The 25363-nt window shown below is 39.9% G+C and overlaps 1 protein-coding gene across 4 annotated transcripts in view; it reads right to left on the reverse strand.

Moving 5' to 3' along the window:
- Positions 1–5584: 5584 nt before the first annotated feature.
- dars2 (aspartyl-tRNA synthetase 2, mitochondrial) overlaps positions 5585–25363 on the reverse strand; it is a 45687-nt gene continuing 25908 nt past the window's right edge. For 3 of the 4 annotated variants that reach the window (XM_043699962.2, XM_087990916.1, XM_087990917.1), the window contains exons 12-17: positions 24464–24526; positions 15630–15782; positions 14959–15177; positions 14302–14412; positions 8057–8132; positions 5585–7576 (exon numbers count right to left, since the gene is read on the reverse strand). In XM_043699962.2, coding sequence (XP_043555897.2) covers positions 7386–7576; positions 8057–8132; positions 14302–14412; positions 14959–15177; positions 15630–15782; positions 24464–24526 — 813 coding nt within the window. In that variant the 3' untranslated portion in view covers positions 5585–7385. Of the gene's footprint in view, positions 7577–8056; positions 8133–14301; positions 14423–14958; positions 15178–15629; positions 15783–24463; positions 24527–25363 lie in introns of those variants that run through there. The other variant, XR_006313045.2, reaches the window with a different exon arrangement.

Genomic DNA, 25363 nt, shown 5'->3' on the forward strand with positions numbered 1-25363 from the left:
CTTGGACTGTATTGGTGGGGATATTGATCAGTTTACTCCTGTATGTGGGGGAGGGTGAGGGGAGATGTGACAAATGTCGAACTACAGTAAGACTTGGGATTCGAATCTATTCGGGATCATTTGTGTCCCATTCCTATGTGGTAGCTGGTGGCGCACGGCTTTGCTGGTGGTTGGGGGAGGCATGATTCTTCTTCTCGTATTACCCTGCCTAACTCCCTGTATTCAGTTTTTAATTCAGAAAAATATTTCCCGACTCCAGGCAGTGGTGGTTCCACAACATGGGACGCGGGAACTTAAAGTGATGTTGCTGCGAAAGACCAAGGATTTCCCGGGCCCTTGAGGGAGGGGGGGCTTATCTTGGTCAGGCACATCTTAAAGAAAGAAAAGGGTGGAATTGTGAGAGGTAATTTCGGTTTAAACTTTAAGATGTGCCTGGACCACAGACTGGTCTATAATAAAAGACAAAACTTTTGTTTCTTTTCTAGAACATTTTATATACTCAAAAGTAGAATAGTTTAAATTGTGCAGAATGCTGACAATTTGTGAGCAGAGTAAAAACAAACAGGCTAGTTTAAATTGTGCAGAATGCTGACAATTTGTGAGCAGAGTAAAAACAAACAGGCCCTTGATTGATGAAACCATTAACACAGGCGGGAAGGATGAGTCCTTGACTGATAAGACTCCAGGATAGGGGAACGACTCGAGAGACATCTGTTACAGATTAAAGCCTTTGACTGAAAAACAACAACTTTGGAGACTCTGGAGCCTTTTGTTGCAGACTTTGTGATAAGAATAATGATGTTTTTAAGAATGTGAACCTCATGGCTTGTTGGAGCCAAGGAGAGGAGGGACTTGTGCTGTATATAATGGGAGACTTTGTAAGCCTCAGCGCGCCTTTTCTTCAAGGGTGCCCGACTCTGCAGACTTGACTTGTTAATAAAACTTTGTTTTCCTGAATTTGTCTAGAGCGATTATTGAGAAGCGATTTTCGTTTCTAACACATTGTTATATGTTTTATGGTCTACCTTTCTTAAAAACAAATTCACGTGCCTAACGAGTTTGGTGAGATCTCATTGTCTTGAAGCATCAACTGTTTTCTTCAAAGAATCATTTTGGTCTGCTGCTTCCAGTATTCTGACCATTCAGGTTGAACTATTTATGACAGATGTTCTTACTTCTCCAGAGGGTGTCATCTCAAAAGTTAAAGCAAGGCAATTTAGAAGTAAATTTGAGGGTTTTTTTCCCCTAAGAAAGGGTAATGGACATCTGGAACTTGCTCCTCAAAAGGCCATGGATAGTCACATAATGAAAACTTTTCAGATTGCAGTTGTCAGATTTTTGTTGGAGAAGAATTTAAAGGGATGTACAACAAAAATAGGTAAATGGATTTGAGATACAGATCAACTGTGATCCAGTGAAATGTTTAGCAGGGTTACACAACCAACTTCTGTTACGAATTTGTACTGGGAGTTCATTTTCCTTCCATGTGCACTCATGTTATGCACAAAAATGTGACAATTATGCACAGTACAGTCCTGTTTATGCACAAACAGGAAATTGAATGAGTGATTAATTAATTTGTTAGTCACTTGAAAGCTGATGGAGATTATAGTCTTTATATTGTACTATGGGATTTTTTTTAGTCAGCTGAATGGGTAGTTGCACTTTTGGATAAACGTCACATTTGAAAGATAGCACCTCCAATATTATAGCAATAATTTACCTCCAAGCACTGCACTGAACAGCCACTCTGGATCAAATCAATGAGTCAGCATACCTTGAACCCTACTGCTCTTACATGCAGATTTAGCAAGTTAAGTGATTTCAGTTTTAGACTTTTAGTATCCTTTTAAAAAAACATTTAGCCTGTTGAAAATATGAATTTTCTGATTCAGAACAAGATTCATCATCTCCCTAACAAGATTGAAAGTATCTATTTCTTTTTGAAGAGCTTCTTTAGACCAATACCACTGTGTTGTCGTTAAATAGTAATTTGAGTAATAATAACAGAATAATTTGTCCAAATTTGTTGTCCCATCTCTATAGATTGAAAATTAAGCATGATGGAGTTAAAATTTAAATAAACTTCCAGATTATGAAGCCAGTACTCTTGCTGTTTTCAGAAACAGGAGCTTTAAGTGGAACATTGCATTATTTTGAAATGAATATATAAAATTCATGCATATATGATGGTAAATCTTCCTCAATCCTCTAAAGTTTAATATCTAAGTGCAGCACTTTGAAAGTGAGTTGTCTTGTATTTATTTGTTGGTATGAGAGTATATTTTGTCTCTTTTTGAGCACAATGACCACTCATTACTTTTAAAATACTCTAGATACTCTAGGACAATAAACATTTAGCCTTTTAATGTGATGGAATTTAGTTCAATTACACTTTATTAAATGTTAATTTTACTGGGCAATGGCAAGATAATATTGAAACATTTTCGATCTGAATTGTATTGATTTCAATCTTGTTTTGACAAGCATAGTTCTTTTTGAAATTCATGGATAACATAAGGACCAATAACACAGAAAGGTAGTTGCTATACAGGAAGTAAAGTACTTTGTTCCTGTTTAGATTAGATTTTGAAGCATTGTATTTAAAGAATGTGATCTGTCAATTAATAATAAACAGTGAGAGGTTTGGCTCATTTTGGTGAGAATTGCAAAAGATCAAGGTCAATTAGCTGGACAGATTTAAGTGTCAAAATGTGTGATTCCAGAAAAGCACAGCAGGTCTGGCAGCATCCAAGGAGCAGGAGAGTTGACATTTTGGGTATAAGTCCTTCATCATTTATTTAGAAGCACTAGCTTTTGGAGCGCTGCTCCTTCATCGTTGTTAAAGGAGCAACAGTCTAAAAGCTAGTGCTCCCAAATCAACCTGTTGGACTATAACTTGGTGTTTGTGATTTTTAAAATTGTAAAGGTATTCTTTTTGCTTGTCCCTACATTGTTTATCATTAGTTCTGCTGTTGTTGTAGATTGTCATTTAAAGTTTATTTAGATACAAAAATGGCCAAAAGAACATGTAAAGTACTGTTATTGTTGTTTTACCCATCTCATCCAATGACTAAATGACTCTCTGCATTTGAACTCATACTACATTTAGTACTTATGATGTTATATGTAAATTAATACTTTTGTTATAAATGTTTATAGATTACAATGGATGTTTATGTTTTTAGCAGTGAGATGACTTCAGGTCTGTAGTCCTACTAGCACCCAGTAGAGTTGCTAGCCACAGCTGGTAATACTGGGGGATGCCTCTGATGGGCCAAACAAGAAAATTCCTATTGTCCAATAATAACCCACACAACTAAAGCTGCAAGTGAAAACATAACACCTTAAGTGGGCTCCTAAGGGTCTCAATAGGTCCAAGGGTAGGCAGGCTGTGCAATGCCTCCTCCATTTTCAAGTTCGCTGATGACAGCCAAAGTCTGTCGAATCTCAGATGGTGATGAACCAGACTACCGACGGAAGGTGGAAAACCTAGAGAAATGGTGCACTGAGAACAACCTAGCTCTCAATGCCGACAAAACCAAGGAACTCATTATTGACATGTTATTCATGCCCCCTTACACATCAACAGCACAGAGGTGGAGAGTGTCAAGCTCCTGGGAGTGGTCATTCACGACAAGCTTTCTTGGACTCTTCATGTGGACGTACTGGTTACAAAGGCCCAACATCTTTGAGCCAGATATAAAAGAGACCTAAGGGACAACTTTTTCACGTTGAGGGTGGTATGTGTATGGAATGAGCTGCCAGAGGATGTGGTGGAGGCTGGTACAATTGCAACATTTAAGAGTCATTTGGATGGGTATATGAATAGGAAGGGTTTGGAGGGATATGGGCCGGGTGCTGGTAGGTGGGACTAGATTGGGTTGGGATATCTGGTCGGCATAGACGGGTTGGACCGAAGGGTCTGTTTCTATGCTGTATATCTCTATGACTCTATAACAGGAGACAGAGAGTAGTAGTTGAAGGGAGTTTCTTGAAATGGAGAAAGGTGATCCACAGGGGCCACTGTTGTTTGTAATATACATAAATGATCTAGAAGAGGGCACTGTTGGTATGATCAGCAAGTTTGCAGATGACACAAAGATTTGTGGAGTAGCAGAAAGCATAAGGGACTGTCAGAGAATACAGGAGGATATAGATAGACTGGAGAGTTGGGCAGAAAAGTGGCAGATGGCTTTCAATCCAGACAAATTTGAGGTGATGCATTTACGCAAGTCTAATTCTAGAATGAACTATACAATGAATGGAAGAGCCTTGGGAAAAGTTGATGGGCAGAGAGATCTGGGAGTGCAGATCCATTGAACCCTGAAGGTTGCTGCACAGGTGGATATAGTGGTCAAGAAGGCATATAGTATGCTTGCCTTCATTGGACGGGGTATTGAGTATAAGAGCTGGCAAAATGGATTCTACAGGACATTGGTTTGGCTGCATTTGGAATACTGTGTACAGTTCTGGTCGCCACATTACCAAAAGGATGTGGACGCTTTGGAGAGGGTGCAGAGAAGGTTTACAAGGGTGTTGCCTGGTATGGAAGGCCCTAGCTATGAAGAGAGGTTGAGTAGGTTAGGTTTATTTTCTCTAGAAAAAAGGAGATTGAGGGACCTGATTGAGGTTTACAAAATCATGAAGGGTATAGACAGGGTGGAGGATTCCATAATGAGAGGTCATGCTTTCAAGGTGAGAGGTGGAAAGTTTAAGGGGGATACACGCGGCAAGTACTTCACACAGAGGGTGGTGGGCGTTTAGAACGCGTTGCCAGCAGAGATGGTAGAGGCAGGTATGGTAGATGCATTTAAGATGCGTCTGGACAGATGCATGAGTAGGTGGGGAGCAGAGGGATACAAATGCTTAGCAATTGACCGACAGGTTTAGACAGTACATTTGGATCGGCTCAGGCTTGAAGGGCCTGTTCCTGGGCTGTAAATTTTCTTTGTTCTTCGTCTCTTCTTACTCAGGCAGCTGAAGAAATTTGGCATGACGCAAACACCCTTGCCAACTTTTATAGGTGTGCCAGAGAGCATTTTGTCTGGGTATATCACTACCTGGTATCGCAATTGTACCATTCAAGATCGGAGATGGTTACAGAGAGTGGTGAACTTGGCCCAGACAATCACAAAGGCCAACTTCCCATCTACACAATCCATCTACCAAACCTGCTGTCAAAGAAAAACTGCCAGCATTCTCAAAGATCCCATCCCACCCTGGCAATGTTTTTCTACAACCTCTACCAATGGGGAGAAGGTACAGAAGCCTGAACACATGCACCAGCCTGTTTCTAAACAGTTTCTACCCTACTGTTAGAATACTGAGTGGACTCACAAACTCTTAGCATTCGCCTGTACCTGTTTGCCACTGTTTATGTATTAGTTACTTATTTATGCTATTTAACTATGTGATCTGCCTGTATCGCTCGCAAGACAAAGCTTTTCACTGTGCCTTGGTAAACGTGACAATAAACTCAATTCAGTTCCATTAATTTTGAAGCCACTCACAGATAAGCTTAAAATATAGCCCACTGAAAATCTTTAACTGTTATCAAAATTTGATTGAGGAAAGAAATGCATTGACAGTATTACAATTTTTTATTTGACTGTACACGTCATTTTAAAAAAGCCACAATACAATCTTATAACAAAAGAATATATGGATCAAATCTAGCTACTATGGGAGTGTTAACTAATGGGGAAAATAAAGCTTTTCCACATGCAGATGGGGAATACTGGCCCTTTTTTTTAAAAAAAGTTCATATCCATAGGAAACATGAAACAGATCAACAAAAGCATGATCAAAACATCATTAAGGAAACAATAGTGGTAAGCTGAGGTACAGGAAGGAACCAAGAGCATAGTCTTGGAGCAAATTACTTCAGATGCTGCAATCTGTACCGAAATCAACAAATGCTGGCGATCACAGCAGGTCAGACAGCGTCCATGGAAAAAGAGCAAGCAAACGTTTAAAGTCTAGATGATGTGCTATCTCTCCATGAATGCTGTCTGACATCCTGTAATCTCCAACATTTGTTGTTTTCAGTCAAGAGGAGCACAGTCGCTTGATATCTGAAGACATGATCATGACTGTGAAAGGATTAAAAATTGGGGATGCTGAAAAAGGTTACATTTACAGGAGTGCAAGAGAGGATGGAGGCAAAGCCATGGAGGGATTTGAAAATAGGAATGAGAGTTTTAAAAGATGTGGTTTAACCAAGACATAACATAGGCCAAATAAAACTTGGGTAATGGGTGAACAGGACTTCATGCAAGTTATATGGTCTGGGTAGCAGACATTTGGATGACTGAGCTTATACAGAATATATAGCCTAAGAATCAACTACGTTTATATTGGAATAGTCATAGTTGGAGGTAACAAAAATGTGGTTGAGGCTTTCTGTACCAGATGGACAAAGCAATATCATGCCTAACGTCACTGTGATCCAAGAATTAATGAACAGGAATTAATATATATTATTCTAATAATTGAACAAACATGGACACTATTGCAACAATGATGTGGAGATGCTAGTGTTGGACTGGGTTGGATAAAGTCAGAAGTCACACAACACCAGATTATAGTCCAACAGGTTTATTTAAAATCACATACTTTCAGAGCGCTTCTCCGTTGTCAGATGAAGAAATAAACCTGTTGGACTATAAATTGGTGTCATGTTCGGACACCAGTTTATAGTCCTACTGCTACAATGAGTTTGGACTACTGCTACAATGAGTTTGAAAGAAAAGAAAGAAGAAAGATAAAAATAAAATTGTCTGATGCTTCCTATACTAAACACATTTTGGCCAGATCACAGAGGGAGCCTTCTGGCTGAAAACAGATCAACTACATTCAGGCACTGAAGTGAAAAAGAGAGTAATTTAGCACTATCCTCTGGACCTGCATAGGACATCGTGCTAAGAATTCAGACATCTGGTAGTTTTAAAAAAAACATTTTCTACTGCAGACAGTCCCCGGTTGTGAACGAAATCTGTTCTTGAGTCCGTTTGCAAGTCGATTTGTACGCAAGTTGCAACACAATGCAGCACAATATAAAATAGCTATTCTTAAGCACAGGAAACGTTCATATGTCAGATCTTTAAAATTACAACACTCTTTGGGATCGCATTTCTAAGTGAGGGATCCTGTAATTTAATTAACTTTAAATGACCATAAATTTGAAACATTGTTCAGAAACTGAAATCTGATCAATAGACACACTAAACATACCACCATAGCAGAGAGCTGCTCCTGCCACAAGTTTTCAATGATTTTATTGGTTCCCAAGCCATAGAAACAGTGCAAACTAATATGATCCAAATTCCAATTAGATTTCCTGTGCATATTTGCTTTAAAGTGTTACCAGTCACTACAATAAATCATGACTTATCGTTGTCTTCATGCATTTCTGTTGGCCAGTTGACCTGAATATGATACGGATTCAGCTCTTCAGGGCTAACATAGTCTGGCGCTTTACTCATAAGATCACGACCTCTGAAGGACTTTGGAAAAGCAATGACATCCCTGATACTTGATGCTCCAACTATAAGAGCTAAGAGTCTGTCCAAACCTAAAATGAAACAGATTAGATATTGAAATAGATACGCTCTAGCATTCAGAATGGACAATAAACATGAAGTATTTAATTTTACAATCAGACAAAAAGCCTCAGTCCCAAGTGACAGTTGCTGGTAAACACTATCTGGCCCATTATGAGAAAGAAAAGAGGGGAAAACCATGATTTTATGCTATTTTTTGTTTTAACATAGAAACTTCCTTATTCAATATTTCCTTTGAGCATGGGCTACAGGTTGTCCTCTAGTCCAACATCAACAGTTTACACAGAAATCATGTAGTAAACTGTTGAAGACATTAAATTTGCTCAGGAAAATTATGAGAATGAAGAAAGAAAGTCAACCTACCTCTGACCTATAATTTTCACAGTCACAAATAGCCCCAATCAACAAAGTTCCAAATTATTCCTGTCTCAGGTTCTTTGTTGCTGGTTTACAGGTAGGAGTGACAAAAAACAAACCAATCTGGAACTCACCCAATGCAATCCCGCCATGGGGTGGTGCTCCGGAATCTAGTGCCTCAAGTAGATGTGATAACAACCCACTGTCTTCCTGTTACATACAAATAAATTAATTAATAAATACATATGGAATTTTTTAAAATTTCAAGTCTATTCGAATTAGACTGTTGTGATCTGAACCCCTGGTAGGCAGTGCTAATTTTCAAAATGATGCAATCCTTTTTTCCAACTCGGGTTGTCCAACTAGGACCTGGCATGTGATCATGTAACCCTTGTTTCTAGTTGGCAAATATTGTTTCAGTTACATCATGAAAAGTTGGGTCAGGAGTATCTTTGCTTGCAGTTGCACACCAGGTGCATTTATAAATAAAAGTCAGTACACATTTGTTAAAGGAAAATCATTTTGAATAATTTGATCAAGTTCTTTTATGGTAATAATGAAGGTAATATAGATGATGTTATGCTTCTGAATTTAACGCATTTGACAATGTACACCTAATAATTACACCCTTATCAAGATTAAAATCCATCTGACTGAAGAGACAACAGCCAATTTTGTATAGAATCCCTATATTGGAGATAGAGGCCATTTGGCCCATCAAGTCTGCACCAACCTTCTGAAGAACATCCCAACTAGGTACACTGCCCTACCCAATTCCTTTGGCCCTGCATTAACCATGGCTAATCTACCTAGCTTACACATGTGGGCGGCACGGTGGCACAGTGGTTAGCACTGCTGCCTCACAGTGCCAGAGACCCGGGTTCAATTCCCGCCTCAGGTGACTGACTGTGTGGAGTTTGCACGTTCTCCCCGTGTCTGCGTGGGTTTCCTCCGGGTGCTCCGGTTTCCTCCCACAGTCCAAAGATGTGCAGGGCCAGGTGAATTGGCCATACTAAATTGCCCGTAGTGTTAGGTAAGGGGTAAATGTAAGGGTATGGGTGGGTTTCGCTTCGGCGGGTCGGTGTGGACTTGTTGGGCCGAAGGGCCTGTTTCCACACTGTAATGTAATCTAAAATCTAATCTAAAAATCTATGAGGCAATTTTTTTTAAGCATGGTAAATTCACCTAGCCCACATATCTTTAGACTAGGGAGAAAACTAGGGAGAAAGCCCATGCTCAAAGGAAATATTGAATAAGAAAGTTTCTATGTTAAAACAAAAAATAGCATAAAATCATGGTTTTCCCCTCTTTTCTTTCTCATAATGGGCCAGATAGTGTTTACCAGCAACTGTCACTTGGGACTGAGGCTTTTTGTCTGATTGTAAAATTAAATACTGAACTTCATGTTTATTGTCCATTCTGAATGCTAGAGCGCATCTATTTCAATATCTAATCTGTTTCTGCACCTGGCAGAAACCCATGCAAACGTACGGAGAATGTTCGAACTGCACACAGTTGCCCAAGGCTGGAATCGAACCTGGGTCCCTGCTGCTGTGAGCTAGCAATGCTAACCACTGAGCTACCGTTTTTTCCAAAGGGATTAAAAAATATATGTAGTCATGAATTATTGCTGAAAATAGAGAAATATTGAAAATAGGAGTAGGAGTAGGCGATTTGGCCCTTTGATACTGTTCTGTCATTCATTACAATCACAACTGATTGTCCAACTCAATAGCTTGTTCCCGCTTTTCTCCCATATTCTTTGATCCCATTAGCCCCAAGCGCTATACCCGACTACTTGAAATAATACAATGCTTGGCCTAGGTTGCTTTCTGTGGAGAAATATCTCCTCATCTCAGTTCTAAGTGGTATACCTTGTATCCTTAGTCTGTGACCCCCTTGTTCTGGACTCTCCTGCCATCTAGAACATCCTGCATCTACCTTGTCAAGTCCTGCTAGAATTTTATACACTTCTATGAATCCACCTTCATTCTTCTGAACTCCAGTGAGTACAATTCTTAACCGATTCAATCTCATCCTACATTAATCTGGTAAATCTTTGCTGCACTGCCTCTCATAACAAGAACATTCTTCCTCAGATAACTGCACACAACACACCCAGTGTGGTGTCACCAAGGCCCTTATTAATGGTAGCAAGACATCCCCGGTTCTGTACTTGAATCCTCTTGCTATGAAGGCCAAGATACCAATTGCCTTCTTTACCGCCTGCTGCATCTGTATGCTTACTTTAAGCAAATGGTGTTTGAAGACACCAAGGTCTCATTGCACATTCCTCTTTGTCAATTTATAACCACAAATAATAATCTACTATCAAAGTGTACAACTCTCTCTCTGCACCTTCTGTGCAGCTGTAATACTGTATTCTGCACCATGTTCTGCTAGCCTGATGCAGTATGACACTACCTGCTTGTATAGCATGCAGAATAACACTTTTCACTGTATCTTGGTACATGTCACAATAATAAATCAAACTCAAACCTCACATTTATCCACATTATATTGCAACTGCCATCCATTTGCCCACTCATTCAGCTGGTCCAAATCACACTCCAGTATTGCTGGGTCCTTTTCAGAGTTCACCCTCCAACCCAATAGTCACTGCTACCCATTGGAAGACGTGTTTATTCCTAATCTTTGCTTCGATCCATTTCAAGACACTACCCCCACTCTTAGTGCTTGAATTTTCCATGATAACGTATTATGTGGAAACTCTGTCAACAGCCTTCTGAAAGTCCAAATAAATCACAAGAATTGGATTCCCCCCTCAACAATTCTACATCCTTGAAGAATTCCAATAGATTTGTCAAGCATGATTTTCCATTTTGTAAATTTATGACTCTTTATTAAATCTTTTAAAATGGACTCTAACATTTTCCCCATTACTGCTGTCAAGCTGACTGGTCTATATTTTCCCAGTTTTCACTTGACTTTCCTTTTTAAATAGAGTGCGCTTACATTAGCTACCCTCCAATCTGTAGGAACTGTTTGAAGATAACTGCCAATGCATTCCCTATTTCTAGGGCCATTTTCTTAAGTACTCTGGGACGTAAATTATCAAGGCCTGAAGATTTACTGATCTTCAACCCAATTTCCCCAACAACATTTTCCTATTAATACTGATTTTCTGCAGTTCCTCCCTCTCACTAAACCCTATGTTCCCTAACATTTCTGGCATGTTATTCGTGTCTTCTTGTGAACACAGAATCTAAGAATGTATTTAGTTGGTCAGTTATTTTTGATCCCCACAATAAATTCCCCTGTTTCTGACTGTAAGGGGCCTACATTAGTCTTCACCAATTGGTTTCTCTTCATATACCCAGAGAAACTTTTACAGTCAGTTTTTATGTTCCTGCAAATTTACTCTTGTATTCTTTCTTAATCAATCTCTTTGTCCTCTGTTGCTGAATTCTAAACTGCTCCCACTCTGCAGGTCTTTTTTTTTTGTCCAATACTTTCTCCAATTTTCCTTGTAAGCCATAGTTTGGCTACTTTTCCAATTTACTTTTGCACCAGACAGGAACGAACAATTATTGCAGTTCACCCATTCATTCTTTGAATGCTTGCCATTGCCTTTTCACTATCATTCCTTCAACTAACATTCCCCATTGTTCACAGCCAAAGCTATTCACCCTATCTCACTTTCAATACTCAATATTCTGATCAACGAATGGATTAATTTTGCTTGATTCCATTCTTTCCCCAACCTAGAAGTGGTGAAGCCTACCCACTGTGGGCTGCACAGTGGCTCAGTGGTTAGCACTGCTGCCTCATAGCATCAAGGATCCAGCTTTGATTCCAGCATCACACAACTTTCTGTGGGGAGTTTGTACGTTCTCCGTGTCTGTGTGATTTCCTCTGGATGCTCTGATCCTCCCACAGTCCAAAGATGTACAGGTTAGGTGGATCGCTATACTAAATTGGCCCATAGCGTGTCCAAGAATGAGCAGGCTAGGTGGATTAGCCATGGGAAATGCAAGGTTACAGTGATGGTGTCGGTCTAGGTGGGATGCTCTGCAGAAGGTCAGTAAAGGAATTGATGGGCTGAATAGCCTGCTTCCACATTGTAAGGATACTATGATACTAAGTGTTTTTATACAAAACTGAGCAACTTTCTTATCACGTAAGCACTGTGACTTTTTTCCTGCATTTTTTCTTTCAAACTGCTATCCACCACCAGTAAAAACACCCATGTAGCCAATTCAATATTTACATGCAAATCCATTGTTGGCAATGCAAAACATCAAAGGTTGGTGGTTGGAGGTGGGGGGGGGGGGCGAAGAGGAGGAGGAGGCATAAGGAGACTGGGAAGGGACTGAATCAAAATAGAGTTAGAAGGGGAAATAGATCAGTGTATCCCCTGCACTGCCCACCTTTCTGTAAAGGCGAGAGCATTGATGGACCCCATGTGCACTTTCTCCAATGAGCTCTGGTGCTTATTTCTTAATTGTCCAATTGTAATCAGAGTATCACTTGTTCCACCAACACTGCCTTCGCAATATCCTGTGTATTAACTGGTAAGAAAATTACACCAACACGAAGCGTCCTCGACTAGGCCAACTCCCCAGCATTGAAGCACTGACCACCTTGGATTGGCTACAATGGTTGAGGCACATCTTTCGCATGATTAACACGAAACTCCCTAAGCAGGTGCTCTTCTCTCAGCTTCTAAATGGCAGGACAGCCCAAGGTGAACAGAGGAAGCAAATCAGTGATACACTCAATTCCTCACTGGCGAAGTGCAGCATTCTCACAGGTATCTGGGAATCACTGGCTCAAGGCCACTTAAAGTGGAAGAGGAGCACCTGGGAATGCATGAGCACCTCAAGACTTGCCATCAGAAGCCAGCTGATAAGAGCAAAAGGAGCATGCTGCCACACCAGCATCCCATCCACCTCTTCCTGTGACTAACGTCTGCCCCAAGTGTAACAGAGCTTGCAATAGCCGCATCAGTGTATAAAGCCACCTACAGACTCACCCTCAGAGTGGAGCCAAGTCATCCTTGTCTGCAAGGGACTGCTAATGAATAAATGAATCAATCAATCACTTGCAGTGGCTTCTCCTCCTGCTTCTACACTATTACCTATCATATTCCCACAGCGAACAATCTTTGATGCTCTCTTATTTCTCACCCACAGGTTTTTGGATGATGTAACCAAGGAACAATATGGTTTTCTTTCTCAAAGGTGCATTAACAATATCCAATTCTGCCTTAGCTCCAAACCTCTAGGCTCTTCCATTGTTGCTTTATTTTCAGACCATCTGTCTGACATTTAATTGTGGATGAGCAGATATTTCCTCCTGTTAAATATTGGAAAGTGTGAAGCCTCTTCTGTCTCCATTTTAAACTTCGTTCCCTAATCGCCACCTCCATTACGCTTCCTGGTTACCAGCTGAGATTAAACCAGATTGTCTGCAACCTCAACATCATATTTGACCCAGAGATCAACTAATGACTACATGTCTGCAAAATCACAAAAACTGCATATTTACACCACCATAACATTATCTGATTTCATCTGCTACTTCAATCTTCATCCATGCCTTTGTTACCTCTACATTTGACTATACCACACAATATTGGCTAGTCTCCTTTGATGCCATTTAAAACTCTTTTGCATGAGGAGGAATCTACACTGGCTCCGGTTAAGAAACATCTTGATTTTAAAATTCTCACCTAGGTGTTCAAACTCCTCTGAAGCTCTGAAATTTCTGCAAGCCCCACAGCTCTCCAAGACATCTGTGCTATACTAATTCTGGTCGCTTGAGCACCCTAAATTTATATGTTCCTCCATTGATGGTCATGTCTTCAGTTGCCTAGGCCCAAACATCTGGTTTCCTCGACTTCTCCTGTTGACTTCCTAGTTCCCTCTCTGAGATACTCCTTAAAAATCTTCCTCTTTGACCAAGCTTTTTTTAAAAAGTAACATCTCGTGTGACTGTCTTATTTTGTTTTATAATGCTCCTCTTAAACATCTTTGGATGTTTTATTGAAAGCACTTCATGAAGAAAAGTAGGTATTTGCATGCGGTGACACACCAATGGGATATTCAAGGACATTCTTCCTTCCTCCATCATTTGGTTGCGAGAGGTCACCTCTGACCACCAGAAATAATTTCATTACACTGACACTTAGAAGTTGAAATGTAACCAATCCACCTGCCCTGTCATTGGACATGTGGGCTGCAGCAGCAACAAAACTCTTTTTTCCTAGTAATACCTAAGAAATTCAACTTCAGCAACTTAATTTACAACTCTCAATTTCAGGGCCTCTGCACAATTCCTAACATTTATTGCACTGTGAATCATATATTTTAGTGAAGTTGCAAAAAGAATAAGTAATTAAAGTTAAGCTATGTACCTTTAGTATTGTCTCAAGGACGTATTTCTGCAACTCCATATTATGTATTCGAATGGAGCCTCCTCCTATTTCATTGCCGTTTAACACCAAGTCATAATGTTGACTCCTCACCTAGAGAAAACTCACAAAAGTCCAAATAAGAAAAGATCCCATTACAATGATCATCAGGTACTCATCCACATGCTTTCTTCAGGGCATCTACAGACAATTTACACAAAACATAGAAATAGGCCATTTGGCCCAACCCATGCCAGGAATTATGCTCTAACACTAACATTTTAGTTACTCTATCAAACTTAGTAAGTCTGTCAGTGATCCCCAGGGAACACTTATGCCTCAAGCTGAGGGTTTGGTACAGACCCAATCTTACAGGTTGACTGAGACACTCACAAGTTGAGCAAGACCTGTCGCAATTGTCATTTCTTCTACAACCGGTGAAGGCCTTGGGTTCTCGCAACAATATAGAAGCCAAAATTACCAATTTAACCTTGCAAAATCATTAGCTCTAATGGATGTTTTAGAGAACCTGTATTCATTTTGAAAACAGATAATACATTTTTTAAGTTATAAAAACACTGTCTATCAAGAAAATTAACTGAAAAATGTTAGTGGTGAAGATTGCCCAGTTCAGTGTAAGATTCTGTCATTGTATCTTACCTTGTTAGGCTCTGTGTAGATGAGATGGATATCATCTGGATGTGGTGCCGTAAAGGGGTGATGAGCCGACTCAAACTCTTCAGGATTGTCTTCTTTTGGTAGAAACAGTGGAAAATCGATGATCCATAGGAAATTGAATATACCTGGATCTCTGAGGGTGACACCTCTAGATTCCAAAATATCTGCACACTCCAACCGCAATTTCCCTAATGCAGCATTCTGTGACAGGTTAAAAAAAATGCATGACTAAGAGTGACTGGTAAGTTTGTTACTATAAAAATCAATCACTGCACAAGGTGTAGAAGAAAATCAATCAGCCTGAAGCTGATCATATTAGAAGTTTAAGTGAGAAGCTGATACTTCACATATGGATATTAGAAGCTCAAAAGCTGTTTTACCAATGTGATTATCTCTAAGGAAAAGTACTGTGGTGATAGTGCTTCTCCCAGATACCTATCCAAAGAGTCACAACTTTACAGTTTCTTATTAAATGAACCAAAGTCCGAAGTATGCTCCATATTAAGCTAGTAACTAGTCAAAGTTAATCAGATATGATTTGGATTTAACCAATCTATGCTGGCATCCCTTGATTTAAGCCATGCCTTTCTAAACAAATGTTGATGTTGTTCCTAACAATGGTTACCAATAACTTAAATAAGTAAAATACTTACTGCCTTTGTCCAATCTCCTGCTGCAAGAATCAGCACATCACCTTTTTGAATATTGGTTATGTGACATAGCTGAGATTTCTCCATATCTGTAAGGAATTTGGAAATTGCAGATTTCCATGTGCCATCAGGTTGCAGCGTAACAAACGTTAAGTCCTGTTGGCAGAGACCAATTGGTGAAGAATACCTTCAATTTCAGTGAAGATTTACTGTTTTTTGTCCCCAATAGGTTTCTCTTATGACAGCATGGCAGCAGCCCAGCTGAGAGGAATGGATTATAAAATCTCTGGGGCTCTGCATTGTGAATGACATCCTGTAAGGATGGCAGAACAGGTGACTCAATAAACATATGAAGAATTTGGCTTTGCTACACACAACACATGATTCAAAGCTGGAACTCTATACATGAAATATCAGCAATCAACACATATTCAATCAGTCTATGCTGCAATAACATGGAGCTGCACCTTGTAAACCTTTAGAGAAATCTTATGGTTCACCCACAGATGCTCACTACGCTTTATCCTCCTGAATATGTTATATGTGCACTATGGATCAACTGTTTTATGTCGAGAATCAAATTATTTATATAGTTTAAAAATGCCTCTCCGTACATTGACTTTGTGACCTTCTGTCCCTTGGTCATTCACTAAAAATATCAGTTACATCTTTTATCATTTTTATTCCAAAACTATTCAAAATGGTGCTGAGTTGTGGCGACTGTTAAAGCCTTTCATTGTATTTTACTGAATTATTCACTGTAAAATGCAAGTGAAAATAAATAAAATCATAAAAATGTGGCCACAATGTAATGTAGTAATGTAATCTAATGTAGTGTGCTTCAGTTTTCTATTTGATAGGGCATGGTAAACACCTGAAAATCCATACATGCGTGTTGCACCAATACAAACAATGTAAACTAACTTTGCCATGGTCACAATGTAAACAACTCAAGAAGGGAGCTGTCTATTGGCAAAAATTCTTTAAAAATAACCTCAAAATGAAGTCAGCAGCCATACTGAATGATGGGAAAGGCAAAGGCTAATTTTAAATTACAAAGACTTATACACCTAAAACATTTACCAGAAATAAGCCATCAACACCATAGGACTGGAGACTGTTCATTGAGGAGGACATAAAGTGTCCTGCAAGACTCAATCCATGTGGAATCCTTTTTACAAAAGCAAAGTAGTAGAAACAGGTGACGAGGGATATCAAAGTCCTGGTGCTGCACTCATTGGGAGGTCAAGAACACCAGAAAGCTTGAACTCTACCACTCGAGAGAATTGAATAAGTTTTTAACGTAGTTTAAAAGAATATACCAGTGTTTTTGACATGGAAAAAAAAACAAACATAAGAATTGAAGTTCATCATTCAGAACTCAATGGGCTGGATTTTACACTCCTCTACCTGATGTGATTGAAGGCAGAAAGCAGAGACATGTAAAATCCGGAGGCTGGCCTTCCTGCTCCCTACCCATCCTTGGACCTATTGAGATCCTTAATATTGTTTTCTTTATTCTATAGTGAGGATCGCTTGCAAGACCTGCATTTGTTGCCCATTCCTAAATGCCATTGAACTGAGTGCCTTTTTTGGGTACCTCAGAGGGCAGCTAACAGTCAATCACATTACTATAGGTCTGGAGGTCAGAGACATAGAAAAATGCCCTTCAGCCCACCATGGATAAACTAACCAACAAATACCAAACTATACTAATCCCATTTAGCTGCACTTGGTCCACTGCCTACAATGTTTTCGCATGTATCCAGATGCTTATTCCAGATGCATGAATACTTGCCTTCACCACCCTTTCAGGCAGCATGTTCCACATTACTATCAGCTTCTGGGTGAAACTTTATTTTTCTCCAATCTCCACTAAACCATTAAACTTAAACTTAAATCTTCTGGTCTCAGACACATCTGCCATGGGAAGACATTCTCACAATCTACTGTGTCTATATCTCTCAAAATTCTGTATATCTCATTATGATCCCCCCTCAGCCTTCCCTACTCCAAGGAAAATGAATCCAATCTATCCAGTCTCTCCTCATACCTGAGAATTTTCATCCTGGGCCACATCCTGGTGGATCTCCTCTGCACCCTCGCTAGTACAATCACATCCCTCCAATTGTGTGGCAACCAGAACTGCATTCATTATTCTGTCTGTGGCCTAATCAATGTGTTATAAAGTTGTACAGAGACTTGCTTGTTCCAATATTCTATGCACCGACTAATGAAGGCAAACATCCCAAAACAAAAAGGTTCTTCACCACCTTGCGCACCTGTACTGACACTTTCAGCAACTTACGGACTTGTACACCAAGGTCCCTTTGTTCCCTCAGTACTCCCTAGTGACCTACCATTCATTGTGTATATCTTCCCCTTATTAGATCTCCTAAACTGCATCATCTCACACTTATTGGGATTAAATTCCATCTGCTCTAACCAATTTAACAGTTGATCAATATCAGACTGTTGTCTGGGACCATCCTCCACACTATCAATAAATCTGCAGACTTACCAATTATACCTTCTATACTCACGTCCAAGTATCTAACAACAAGGATTTCAGCACTGATGTCTGTGGCACCTGCTGATCACAGGCTTCCAATCACAAAAACAACCTTGCACCTATTTGTAAGCATAAAATACTGGATCCAGTTTCCCAACTTGCCAAGGACCCAATGGACTTTTGTATTTTGGACCAGCCTTCCATGTGGGACCTTGTCAAAACAACAGCATTCCCCTCATCAATATATTTAGTCATTTTTTCAAACAACTCAAATTAATCAGATAGGATCTCCCTGCCAAATCTATGCCCACTATCCCTGCCTTTCCAAGTACTGATTAATCCTGTACTTCAGAACATTTTTTCAAATAATGTTCCTACTAATGACATCAGACTAACTGATATGTAATTACCTGGCTTATCCCTGCAGCCATTAGAACATAGAACATTACAGCACAATACAGGCCCTTCAGCCCTTGATGTTGCACCGACCTGTGGAACCAATCTGAAGCCTATCTATCCTAACTATTCCATTTTCATCCATATGGTTATCCAATGACCATTTAAATGCCCTTAAAGTTGTTACAGGCAGGGCATTCCACGCCCGTACTACTTTGAGTAAAGAAACCACCTCTGATACCTGTCCTATATCTATCATCCCTCAATTTAAAAACAGGCCCCCTCGTGCTAGCCATCACCATCCAAGCAAAAAGGCTCTGTGTCCACCCTATCTAACCCTCTGATTATCTTATATGTCTCTATTAAGTCACCTCTAAACCTTCTTTTCTTCATCGAAAAAAGACTCAAGTCCCCCAGCCTTTCCTCGTAAGGCCTTACCTCCATATCAGGCAACATCCTAGTAAATCGCCTCTGAAGCCTTTCCAAAGCTTCCACATCCTTCCTATAATGTGGTGACCAGAACTGTACGCAATACTCCAAGAGTTTTGTACAGCTGCAACATGACTCGTGACTCTGAAACTCAATCCCTCTACCAATAAAAGCTGACACATCTTATGCCTTCTTAACAACCCTTCCAACTTGTGTGACAGCTTTCAGGGATCTATATACATGAACACAGAGATCTCTCTGCTCATCTACACTAGCAAGAATCTTACCATTATCCCAGTACTCTTTATTCTATGTTGTTCCTTCCAAAGTGAATCACCTCACACTTTTCCACATTAAGCTCCATTTGCTACCTCTCAGCCAGCTCTGCAGCTTATCTATGTCCCTCTGTAACCTGCAACATCCTTCGACACTGTCCACAACTCCAGCACCTTAGTGTCATCTGCAAATTTACTACCTATCCACCTACACCCTCATCCAGGTCGTTTATAAAAATGACAAACAACAGTGGACCCAAAACAGATCCTTGCGGTACACCACGAGTAACTGAACTCCAGGATGAACATTTCTCATCAACCACCATCCTCTCTCTTCTTCCAGCCAGCCGATTTCTGACCCAAACCACTAAATAAACCTCAATCCCATTCCTCCGTATTTTGTGCAATAGCCTACTGTGGGGAACCTTATCAAATTGCCCGTAGTGTTAGGTGAAGGGGTAACGTAGGAGAATGGGTTTGGGTGGGCTGCTCTTTGGAGGGTCGGTATGGACTTGTTGGGCCGAAGGGCCTGTTTCCACACTGCCAGGAATCTTATCTATTCTAATCTAATCTAATCAAACTCCTTACTGAATCCACATACACCACATTGACCACTTTACCCTGATCCATCTGTTTGGTCACCTTCTCAAAAGAACCTAATAAGATTTGTGAGGCACTACCTACCCTTCACAAAACTGTGTTGACTATCCTTAATCAACTTATTCTTTTCTAGATGATTATAAGTCCTATCTCTTATAAACTTTTCCAATACTTTACCCACAACTGAAGAAAGGCTAACTGGTCTACTATAATTACCAGGATTGTTCCTACTCCACTTCTTGAAAAAGGGGACATTTGCTCTCCTCCAGTCTTTCTTTATTCAAGAAACCAGATTAGCTATCCTCCAGTCATCTGGCACTTCACCTGTGGCCAGTGAAGTATTAAATATATCCGCCATCACCCCAGCATTCTCCTCTCTTGCTTCCCATAGCTACCTAGGATACATCTCATCAGCCCTGAGGATTTATGCATCTTTCTGCCCACTAAACCATCTAATACCTCCTCCTTATTAACCCTAAAGCATTCGAGAATCTCACCATCCCAACTAAAATCCCTGGCTACAATGTCTTTCTCCTTTGTTAATACAAATGAGAAGTATCCATTTAAGACCTCACCCACATCCTCTGGCTCCATGCACAGGTTGACCCTTCGGTCTCTATTAGGTACCATTCTTTTATACTTATGAAAAGTCTTGGGTTTTACCTTGATCTCATCTGCCAAAGATGCACCTCTTTGCCCTAATTTTCTTTTTAAGCAAACCCCATACTCTCTATATTTCTGAAGGGCCTCCCCAGTTTTTAATGTGATGTATCTGACATATGCTTCCTTCTTTCTTTACCCCTTGGCATCCAAGGTTTCCTGGACTTGCTGCCCTTCACTCTTAGAGGAATCTGCTGGCCCCGAATTCCCACTCTACTTCTTTTAGGAGACTGTCATTTTCCAATGTAGGCAAGACTGGGCTAAGGCGGCAGATTTCCTTCCCTACAACCCCAGATGGGTTTTATAACATTGATTGTAGTCACGGTCACCATAACTGAGATGAGCTTAGTGTTCCAGATGTATTCAATAAGAGCTTCCATATTAAGATTTGAATTCATCTCCTGAGTGGAATAATCTGACTTCTTCATAATTAGTACAATGATATGAACACTACATCACCAACTTCCTCTCACTAAGTAATAGTCACTTAAGGGTCTCATTCAAAACCCACCAGTATTTTACTTGAAGACTGTTCTTGTGCAAATGTATAGACTTTCTTTGTTGATCCTCTGTACTTACTGAAGGCAAACCGCCAGCTTTTATCCCTCCTTGCTCAGCACCCCCAGCTTCTTCAACCTGTTCTTGCACTCCCTAATCCCTCAATGAAAATACAACTTGAGACACAGGACTGAGCTTTGTGTGACTGAACTGCCTTTATTCAACTACAGAGCCACCAGTCATTGATTGGCTGGCTGCTCTCTCAAGCTGGAGCATTCCCTGAAGGTGCAGAGGTCTTGCCTTAAAGCAAAAACACTAATCCCATCAGGCTTGTGGATTGGCTCTCTTTCCATCTTCCTTCCCCAGAAAAAATGTGAAGTGAGGGAAGAGACAGAGAGAGACCTCAGCATCCCTAAAATCCAGGCCCATGTTCCTCTGTTTCATTTGCCTTCATATCCGCATAAAAACAAAATTCTCAATGGTGGTGGTAGTGAAGAGATCTTCAGATTTCAATTATCTTGGTGTGTATAAATTCACCAAGTGTGTAACTTTGAAATGGCTGATCTTGAATTATGCATTATGTGTTCCCAGAGGAAATAACTCATCTGTGTCTACCTCAATGCATTCCTTTATTATTTTAAGTACTTTATTTAGATCATCAGAGAATCTTCTAAACTCAACACAATACGAAACAATGTTGTTCAGCCCGTCTTCAAAGAGTTATCTACTAATTCAGAATATCACTTTGGTAACCTAGACTGTAGCAATAAATGTTCACAGAGCTGAAATTAAATAATCACAGTACTCAAAAATAATCCAGTACTCTAGAGGAGGTTTAACAAGTGCCCTGTGCAGCTGAAGCATAAATTTCTCACTTTTGCATTCCAGTCCTTACAGATAAATAAACACTCAATTAATCTTACATCCTTTCCTGATCATTCCACAATTTTGCTTGCCAACACTGAGTTACTGTTAAAGAACTGCCTTTGTAACCTCTTCTTTAGCCAACTGACCACATTGTTTAATCATTTGCATGATTTTTAAATTTAATATTTGTTAATTATTCTAAAATTAATAAAAATAATTAAGAGGTTTGTCCCTTAATTGTCTGACAGTTTTAGATCAGTGGCATTAAAGAGTTAATTTACCTTAGTGATCCTAATGGCAGGAAGCCTATAGTGTAACTTGTTGGCTGAACAATTGATGAAAGAGTGCCATCCCAGAGACTGGCCTAGAATAATAACACACAAAACAAACCACCCAAACAGTTTATGCTAGAAATTATGCTCCAGTTCAGCCTCATCCAACTCTATGAAAACAACCCACATTTATTTCTTCCTCACCAACTTATCTAGGTTCCCTTAATATATCTTTAATAATCACGAACTGCTCCCTATGAACAAGATACATGCTTTCACCACTACTTGGGTAAAAAGCTTTCCTCTGAATTTTCTATCTCACATTAATGACTGCCTGGTTTTCCTCTTCACCACAAGTTGGAACAGTTGCTCTGTATGAAAACCTTTCATCATTTTGAATGGCTTTTCAATCATTCCTCAGCCTTTTCTTTTCAAGAGAAAAGAGAACCAAAATGTTCATGTTCTAAAAGGAATTTCTAAAAGCAAAGAATGGGGATAAGAGAGTCCTTCTCAGGTCAACAGCCAGTGACAAGTGGCAAGGCTCAGTGTTAGGACCACAACTTTTCACTATACATTAACGATCCAGATGAAAGAACTGAGGGTATTCTGGCTAAGTTTGCAGACGATACAAAGATAGGTAGAGGGACAGGTAACACTGAGGAGGTGGGGAGGCCGCAGAAGGATTTGGACAGGTTAGGAGAGTGAGCAAATTAGCAGATTGAGTACAATGTGGAAAAGTGTAAGGTCGTGCACTTTGGTAGGAAGAACAGAGGCATGGACTATTTTCGAAATGGGGAGAAAATTCAAAGTCTGATGTGCAAAGAGACATGGGAGTTCTAGTCCAGGATTCTCTCAAGGTAAACTTGCAGGTTGAGTCAGTAGTTAGGAAGGCAAACGCAATTATGGCATTTATTTTGAGAGGACTTGAATATAAAAGCTGGGATGTACTTCTGAGGCTCTAAAAGGCTCTAGTCAGACCACATTTGGAGTACGGTGCACAGTTTTGGGCTCTATTTCACTGGAAGGGTGAACTGGCTCTGCAGCATGTTCAGAGGAGGTTCACGAGAATGGTCCCAGGAATGAAAAGCTTAACATATGAGAAAAGTTTGAGGACTCTGGTCTATACTCGGAGTTTAGAATTGAAACTACAACTCTGAATGGCCTGGACAGAATGGATGTTGGGAAGATGTTTCCATTGGTAGGAGAGACTAGGACCCGAGCGCATAGCCTTAGAGTAAAGGGAGTGGAGAATAGAGATAAGGAGAAACTTCTTCAGCCAGAGAGTGGTGAATCTATGGAATTCATTGCCACATAAGGCGAAGGAGGCCAGGTCATTGAGTATATTCAAAACTGAGATAGATAGGTTCTTGAGCATCAAGGGGATCAAGGATTACAGAGAGAAAGTGGGAGAATGGGATTGAGAAGCTCATCAGCCATGATTGACTAGCAGAGCAGACTTAATGGGCTGAATGGCCCAATTTCAGTTCCTATGTCTTATGGAATTTTTGATACCTTCCTTGGAAATGTTTTTTTGTACCCTCTGCATTACTTCTACATCCTTTTTATAATTAAGGCAACCAGAACTGAACACTTCCAGTATGATCTAACCAAGGTATGATGCAGTTTTAACAAAAACGCTAGTGTCTAATTTGCTCATGTAATGCCCCTCAGTAACTGGAGTTATTACTTTTACTCTCGGATCCTTTTGTTCCTCACCTATCTCATTTAGATTATTTTGTACTTAATATATCTTTCAGATATCTATGACTGAAATTAATTAATCGATTATGTGCACATTTCTGGAGAGATCATTGGGAAATATTATTCACAGCACTACTCTGACATTATCTAAGGCATGGCATACATTAATTTTGTCACTTCTCTGCAAAAGCCTTTTTTATTCTCACTGCCCTGTCCCACGAATCTCTAATGAGGTGAATTATACCTTCTGAATTGTCTGTTCATTTGTTAATATAATTATCCAGTCAATGAGTTTATTGTAATCAAAGAGTGAGCTGATTTAATAATAATTTTGGAGTCTAACCTCCCAGTGTTACAAATTGGAACTGCTGCTCAGTTCAATTCCTCTGACACTACAGGCTCCAGAAGGCAGCAAACCTTAGGATGTATTACAAGTAATTAGGTTGTTGAACTATAAAAAAACATTATATCCTGATTACTTTCATCCCTGGATTTTACTTAAGGATTAACTGGTGTCAACACAGTTACTCCTGAACTGGGAAATAGAAAAGGCTCCAGGTATCAAGGTAAATGCATTTCTTTTATTCATTAGGTTTTATGCAAAAACATTAGATGTCACTATCTTACCTGATTAAACTGAGATTTTGCCAATTGGGTAAGGTTTTCAAAATCCCTCTTTTTAAAATATTTCTGCAAGTAAAGAACAGAACTATTATAGAGTAAAAGATCTACAGCACAGAAAAAAAAATGCTTCAGCCTATCGCATCCGCACCAGTCAAAAACCACCACCTAACATTCTAAACTAATTTTCCACCACTATGGCATAACCTTGGATGCCTTGGCACTGCAAGTGGACATTCTTAAATGTTATGATGATTCTGCCTCTACCACCCTTAACAGGCAGTGGTGTCCAGGTTCCTACCACCCTCTGGGTGAAAATGTTTTTCATATCCCCTCTAAACCTTCTGCCCCTTACCTTAAATCGATGCCCACAGGTCATTGATCTCTCCATCAAGGGAGAAAGTTTCTTCCTGTCTATCCTATCTATAACTCTCATAATTTTAGACATCTCAATCATGTCCCCTCTTAATCTTCAGTGCTCTAAAGAGAACAACGCCATTCTGTCCAATCTCTCTTCATAAATGAAACTCTCCAGCCCAGACAACATCCTGGGAAACCTCCACTGCACACCCTCCAGTGCTATCACATCCCTTCTGTAATGTGAATTTCAGAACTGCACGCACACAATATTTTAGCTGTGGCCTAATGAACATCTTGTACAGTTCCCGCATAAACTGCCTGGTCTTAAATTTTATGCCTCGACTAATAAAGGAAAGCATACCATATGCTTTTCTTAATCCCTTTATCCATTTGCTCTGATACCTAAAGGGACTAGTGTACATGCACAACAAGGTTCATCTGGTCCTCGATACTTCTCAGGATTCTACAGTTGATCACATATTAGGTAAAAACAAGGGCTGCAGATGCTGGAAACCAGATTCTAGATTAGAGTGGTGCTGGAAAAGC

The sequence above is a fragment of the Chiloscyllium plagiosum genome, unplaced genomic scaffold, assembly GCF_037043375.1.
Source record: "Chiloscyllium plagiosum isolate Xiang-an unplaced genomic scaffold, Cpla_swu_hap1 HiC_scaffold_9, whole genome shotgun sequence".
In the NCBI taxonomy this organism is placed as follows: domain Eukaryota; kingdom Metazoa; phylum Chordata; class Chondrichthyes; order Orectolobiformes; family Hemiscylliidae; genus Chiloscyllium; species Chiloscyllium plagiosum.